The 7,702-nt window shown below is 38.2% G+C and overlaps 1 protein-coding gene across 1 annotated transcript in view; it reads right to left on the reverse strand.

The window, feature by feature from the left end:
* The window catches only part of LOC107567608 (ephrin type-A receptor 7-like), a 65,549-nt gene that overhangs the window by 16,300 nt on the left and 41,547 nt on the right, over positions 1-7,702 (reverse strand). Inside the window, exon 4 of the mRNA XM_016253307.1 lies at positions 418-542. Coding sequence (XP_016108793.1) covers positions 418-542 — 125 coding nt within the window. The remainder of the gene's footprint in view (positions 1-417; positions 543-7,702) is intronic.

A 7,702-nucleotide genomic window follows, 5' to 3' on the forward strand; every position in this document is an offset into this window, starting at 1 on the left:
GATGCTCAGGTACAATACCAGACGTATGTGTGCTGCTCTTGTGTGTGCATGTCTGAAGTGGTCTTAGATGTGTACAAGTGTGGCTGTGGTAAACTGAGACAGTCCTGTGTATGTTTGTGTGGGATTGGTGAAGGACCTCAGTCTAATTAAAATCTTATGAGTGTCTCATTCATTACAGCAATTAGAGGGGAAGGATCCACTCAGACCGGAGCATTTGACTGCAAGCTTCGTGCTCAGAGAATGCAAATCATGAAAAAGAAAAAAATAATACAGGCTAGGATGGGTTGCATGGGAATTGGGATGCTGACAGACAGGTAAGACACACAGTCATGGTCTCTCTCTGTCTTTCATTTTCTGAAACACACAGACATATATTCATTAATAGCTTATGCTCTGGAGCAGGTGGTGTGTACTCACTTTCTCATAGTACTTGATCTCGTATTCGGTGATGACGCCATTGGGCTGCTCTGGTTCCTGCCAGGAGAGCTGAACGCTGTGCTGCTGAACTCGCTCCCTCATCACCTCACTCACTTGCGATGGGGCTGAAAGAAAGCAAACAGGAAAGATACTGAGTTTTAGTAATTCTGTACACATATTCAACTAGTACAATTTAAAACAAAACAGTATCTTAAATCATGAAATTGACATGCCATGCATTTTCATTTTTTAAATTAATTGATATTTGTTCATCTCAACAAAGCTTAGTATTTTGTATTTTTATCGATTCATTTTTAAAACTGCATTAATGTAAATTTTAAAAATGTCTAATTGTCAAGTCAAGTAATTACCTATATTTAAGATAATGTGTTAAACACTTGTTAACAAAAACATATAAATAATAATAATAATAGGGAGGATTATTACTTATAGTATTAGATGGTGTTTGGATCAAAGAACTTAAAACAAATCAACCTCATACTGCGCGAATACCTTAATATATTCATATATGCATAAAAAAAACCTATTCCCTTGCTTTAATGCAAATTCAGTACCTGGTTGGCACAAATACACACAGACAGAATCTTGTGTCACTACTGCTCCTGCTGATGAATATTCACTTGGTGGCTGCTAAATGTTTACACCTCATAATGGAAATTTCAATTACTGAGCAAACAGCAGAAGACAGCCTTATCCCACTCAGAGTAAAACTGCAACGTCTGGCTTATGAATGTCAATTAAGTCAAATGAATTCTGCCGATACATGTGGAAGCGCATTTTAGAGAAATGTACCCTAACCCTGCCGCTGACTTTCCCCGCGTCTCATTTATCCCCTCCCTCCCTGATTCCCTGAATCCATGTGTGCCTCCTATACAGTTTCTTATCCAGTGTGCCATAATTGTCTTTAAATTACAAAGTTATTGCACATTTTGTCCAACTCGGTATACTATTACCAAATGCTGTGTGAATTTAAAACGAGAAGCTTGTGGGTAACCCAAATTAAATTTCTTGTTTTTAATAACTTCAGAAATAAGATCCAAGAATTTCAGAAGGTAACCTTCGGATAAGGACGTTCTAAAAGAAGTGTATGGAAATGTAGCGTTCATGCATACGCCATTAATGAGTGTCCATTCTCAACGGACGTCTGTTAAAGTAAGAAAAGACTTTCCTCAAGTAGAGGGGAAGGAAAAAGAGAATTAGGCTTCGAGAAGAATTTAACTGATCCGTGTGCAGTGAGGAGAGAGTGAGAGAAGCGGTGACATCTCCGTATCGTGCCCGGTGATCTGTCGAGGGAAAGGTTTCAGGGTCACAACTTCGTTTGACTCAGGATTTTGTTTTGTGCTGACCTCGTGGTAATGAGAGATTCAGAATTAAAACCTCATTACAGGCCCACGGATGGCAACAGTCAGATTGTGTTTTGACATATCTAGTGTAATCCAACTAAAATAATCAAATTTCTCATCCAGATCTAAAGGTCGGCCATATCGGCTCAGACATGAACGCACACCACACCGTGCCGGCCTACATGCTTATTTGTAACAGCAGCCAAATTCCTTGCTGTCTTTAAGAGGCTATTCAATCCAAACCACAGCAATCGTACTGATGCATTTAGGTATGTTCTATACTCAAAGTGTTTTAAACTCCCTCGGTTGGAAACTGTGCTGATGAAGAGGCTGGCTTTTTTTCCTACATTCAGCTGTAGTCAAAGCAGTCCGAACATCTCAAAATCTGTGTTTGTTTTTCCTCTCTGTCCACATTCATTGTATGCAGAGAGTGTCAATTACCCATGAGGAGTGGGGCGATGCAGGCAGGACATAGCAATTTAAAGAGCACACTTGTACAGCACATAACCAGTTGTACTGGAGTAATTGGATCTTTTGCCCCTTTCAACTGACTGCTTCTTCTGTAGTAGTGGGTATGAGGTGCTTGACTGTCTCTTGGAGTAATAGCCTCGATCCTTTTAACCTGATCTGGGAAATGAAAGTTGTGACTGTTTCTCTGGAGTTACTTTTCCCACATGAAGTGTTTTCTTGTTATTTTTGTATATCTATTTCCATATCCAGCACACCCTCTGACTTCTGAATTTAGTTACACTACACAAACACACGTACATTGCTTTTGGGATCTCCGAGGCACATTTCCCTTGACAAGTCAGTCTGTTAGTCACTTGTATTTACTTGTAAAAGCACTAAACTTTGGCCCCAAGGTAAAAGACGTTTGCTAGTTTTGACAACAGGTGGTGGCCACTTGTTAAGAATAAAGCCAATTAATAGTAAGTTTGGCTTCAAATATGCTAGTCTCAATGTAGAAATGTACAAGGGTAGATGTAATTGTAAAATAAACTAGACAAGAAAGAAGTTCTTAAAACCCCTTTGAAATCCAAATAGGCTTTTAGTCTGTTAAATTGCAGGCCATAAGATACTGAAGAGATAAACTGATATTCTGACCGATAATTATATTAAAGTCATGTCTGATTACGGATAATTTGTCAAAATAAAAATGTATTTAAAAGAAAAATAATGATTTTAATTGCTACAAGTGAAGAAGTATCTTGCTAAAGATTTTACTTAAGAGTGTTGATACATATTAAAAAGTAATCCAAATGTAAAAATAAAGGAAATGAGAATAAATTATTATACAATATCAGCCTATATTGATTTAAATAAATAAATGAATAAATAAAATAAAATAAAATAAAATAAAAACTGCACTCGTCAAGCAATTTTTTATGGGGTCTGAGACAAAAAAAAAGAACTTCTAAGAACAACCATACCACTTTCAAAAGCACTTTCACTACATCCCTCTCATGAAAGCTAAAACACAAAAATCGAACTCCTGTTCACACTTTTTTCATATTTGACATCAAGTAAGGCAGAGTCCAAACTTTCATCATAAACAGCAGCCTCCCGTTCCAGCAATGTGGGACCGGCTGCCGTCCATTCTCTCTGCTGAGAACCAGCTGGGTAATTGAGAATCGAGCGTAGTGACAGCCCTCATATCGACTCGAATCTGCAAACTGGAAGAGAGACCCTGAGTTCAGTGTTAATATGGAGGAAATGTGTCCCTCACCCCCTCTCTGTGGCACCTTCCCCATGGTATGTTTAACCACTGCCCTGTAACAACCATTAATAACATGCTTACCTCAGAGCGAGTCAACCCACTCCCTCTTTTATCGCACGCCTAGCGCAGCAGAAAATCGTATAATTGTTCCGTCTGTCCTAAAGCGGCTGTGCGAGGGGGGAGGGGGAGGGGGGGCATTTTGTGTGCAGTGGTTGGGTGACATAAAAGCAGATATTAGTGACCTTCTCGAGCCTCCTAATGCATAAGTTAATTCAAGCAGAAGCAAGCGTCTATCATGTTCTGCATTAGAATACATTAGGGATACATTATGCATGGATGTTTTTATATACTCTCAGCTCCTTTCTCTCTTTCCCTCTTTTGGCTGGCTGTGGCGTTTCTAGAGTATCTGAAAGCGCAGAAGCACTAGAATGCCATTATATAACAGAAAACATTTTCTCTCTCTGGTTTGTCTGCACAGTATTAACTTTGAAGTATTTTAATTATCCAGCCACTTAAATCAAGGCTGACACTCTCACGTCACCGATTTCTTTTCATACTATCGAACAACTCTGAGCTCTTATCAAGAGACACCGACTGAAACGGCACCGCAAACATGTTCTCAAGTGCTGCATTGCAGTTCCTATTCTTTGACAGAAGCCTGAGATGGAAGAATGGAGGTTTCGCTTTAGCCAAGGGCGTAGGAACGATCTGAGAAGCACATTATAACCTTATCAGCCTGGCTCATGAATATTAATGAGGTGATGTAATGTTTGCCCAGTAGTTCTAACTGGTTTGCTGTAAAGCAGATGGGTGCTGAGTTTGTTTGATCGATTGCTGATACTACTAACATTCGGTAGAGGCTTCTGCTTGGCCGTTAACTGTCCTTTTTAGGTGGCTGGCTAAATTAAATTATTAGAGCACAAAAATCCCTGTCAGGAATGAGTTTTGAACTTTCTAAGCATTGCTATATTCAATATGGCTTTAAGTGTAATGCAGTTTCATAATGTGTAAATTAAATATTTGAGAATATTGATGGGCCTATGATGTTTACAGTCACAAAGTCAGGTCAGTAATTTATTTAGCACAATTTAACAGAGGCTGATGCAAAGTACACAATTTTAAATAAATCAACAAACTAACAAATAAATACTTTTAGTAAAAGTCTGTATTAAAAGTTAGTTAATTAAAGGTTAAATAAAATATGAAATATATTATAAATCTTGGGGAAAATATACATTAAATTATATTATAATAAATAAATAACCTTCCTTGGCTGTAATAAATAAACAAACAAATAATTACTTTTAGTAAAAGTCTGTATTAAAAGTTAGTTAATTAAAAGCTAAATAAATTATAAAATATCTTATAAATCTTGTAAAAAAAAATATTAAATTATATTATAATAAATAATATTAAATAAATAATCTTCCTTGGCTGTAATCTGTCATTTAATGTGGCCGGCTAAATTTTTATTTAGTTTTTTTTTTCAGTAAAAGCAAAGAACCTAACCAAATTAAATAAAGTGACAGAGATAAACAGTTTGATGCATGACTAAAGAAATGCTGCAGATACACCTGGTTGGGGGGTTAGACAGGTGGGTGGGACGGCCTCTCTACCGATTCCTGTCTTTAGTTGGATATTTTTTATATTTATGGTCATCTCTCAGCTGGAGCGCTAGGCTTTATTAGAGCTAGGCCTCCCATAGACAGCTTTTCCAGAGCCCTATGAAAACATCGAGATCGGCGACAGAGTTCTCGTCGGACAGACACTAACGAGGGCTGACGTAATCAACATTACTTAGCTTGACATTTTGACTCCGAGCCGGAAAAGAAAAAAGGCCCTCAGAAGAGATGGAGCAGTATAATAAAACCTCAAGGAGAGGCTGAACCGATGTGTGAGAGTGTGTAAATGAATATGTGAACGAAGACAGAAAGCGTGGGTGTTAGATCTGCCTCATTATTGCCCCTGGCTACCACAAAGTGTGTGTGTGTGTGTGTAGGCATGGGACGATAACCAGTTTCAAGGTATACCGCGGTTTGGAAAAGTCACGGTTTCAAAACCACAAAAATTTTCCATTATACCGTTCCTGCGGTATGCACAGTTTTTTTACGTGTCATCAAAGACAGAAAGTGCAGGACTCCCTCAGTTGTGTGCATCGAAGAGCGTAACGAGTCACACGACCCCTCCCCCTCCGGTTGCTGCGAGCAGTCAGTGAGAGTCAGCTGTGTGTGGGATGGCCGAAGGAGGTGAAACCCTGGAACTTTTTCCCCCGTCGAAAAAGACGAAGTCTGTCGTATGGGAATTTTTCGGGTAACGTAGACTAACCATGTTCCGTACACAATGATGTTTCGTACAGATGACCTTTTAGCACCAATCGCTAAATAAATACTTCCAGGTCGTACATAAACTACACATCTGTGTCATCTTCATTTCTCCCTCTTTCATACCCGATCAAGACAGAGACCCACCTGCCGTTTGTTTCAGTGTTGGAATAAATACTATTTGGCTTGCTACCGAGGCAGATAACATGGCTAATTAACTAGCTAACGTCAACTAGTTTCCTCTCTCACGTTACTTCACAGAGCGGGGAATAGCAGACTAAAGTACTGTTTCTGCGATTTAGTACAATAACTCAATTTAGCTGGTATCACGTCTGTACTTTTAAGCCTCCTGCCATTGTTTACATCTGTTAAAAATCACGACATTTAAAAAACAAATAAACTGCTGGCTCTCAGGTGTCTTTGCCACTGTTTGAGTGTTGTACAGAGAAAAACTGTGTGTGTGTGAGTGTGTGTATGTGACACACACTCACGCTCTCTCTTTCCTTATGTGTATGTGCACACATCCTCGTAACTTGGACTGAAAGAGGAATGTGTAGAAAGTAAGCATGCCTCCAAAAACCTTGTTGAGCTGCAGGTTTAATGACTGCATTTTTTATAGATTTTTTTTTACATAAATTGTTTTGATTTATGGGTTTGATTATTGAGCTGCAGATTTAGGCTCACTTAAGTGACTGCATTTTTATTATTTTTTTAGAAGGATTTTCTTGTTGTTTTGCTCTGATTATTGTTGAGCTACAGGTTTAGGCTCACTTAAGTGACTGCACTTAATTTAATTAAGAAGAATTTAATTATTTATTTTAGTTATTTAGCCTGACATGTTTACTGTTCCAAAATGTTCTATGTTTCTTAAAAATAAAATGAATTGTGTTCAGTGAAAAAAAAAAAAGTTGTTTTTTACCCAGACTTTTAAAAATAACATATTTTAGAGTTGTAATCGCAATACCGTGATATTTTTATCTAAGGATATCATACTGTCAGAATTAGGGATGGGTACCAAAATCCGGTATTTAATCGGTCTAAATTATGAAAAACCGGAGTATCGATAAGCTCTGACGTTAACGGTTCTGCTATCGGTACTGGAGAAATTAATAAAACACACATACATTTATTATCGCTATATATACATTATCTTGCAAATTCTATCTCACCAGAGTCGCCAGCTGTTTTTCAAACATTTGTCTATGATGCATTTTTGCTATTCGCAATTCAGAAGCGAGACCACGCTCACGCGGAGCAGCTTCAGCACGCGCAACATGAAAGCCATGTTTAATTATGATAGAAGAGAGAACTAAACATTCAAACATCTGTTTACACTTTAGGCCTGTGGCTGTTTTATTAAGCTAATTTAATTTTTTTATTTCGATTTTGGCTTCTAAGGATTATACAAAAGAAGACATGAGGTAAAGCTATTAAAAACTAGCTGTGTTTCGTATTGCGCAACTTCTTTCCCTTCACAGCGGTGCGCATTCGTTCCTCCCTAAAACCCAAACTTAACGTCAGAATCAGCTCAATCAGTGATTGTTGTAAAATGCCGTCTTTACTGCTGCTAAATTGCGGGACATGTTTGATAATAAAATGTTGAAAGCACAATCCGCACAACACTGCCTGTTCCTCAGGCTGAAATGTGCGCGCGCAACGCGCTCCAAAATGGACAAACAAATTACACTTTCAGTTTCGGGCGCATGTCCAAATGATCAAATACACACAAAAATAGGTCAAAACGGCCGGCTTGGAGAGTATTTACTTAAACACAGTTTATGTCTTAAGTGGAGGAGAACAGTTGGGAGAAAATCTGATGTGTGTCAATATATTGTTTTAAAGTGACAGACTGGCGCTTGGGCCAGCAAAATGCAAATCTGCTC

This window comes from Sinocyclocheilus grahami, unplaced genomic scaffold (assembly GCF_001515645.1).
Source record: "Sinocyclocheilus grahami isolate Dianchi unplaced genomic scaffold, SAMN03320097.WGS_v1.1 scaffold1173.1, whole genome shotgun sequence".
Classification (NCBI taxonomy): domain Eukaryota; kingdom Metazoa; phylum Chordata; class Actinopteri; order Cypriniformes; family Cyprinidae; genus Sinocyclocheilus; species Sinocyclocheilus grahami.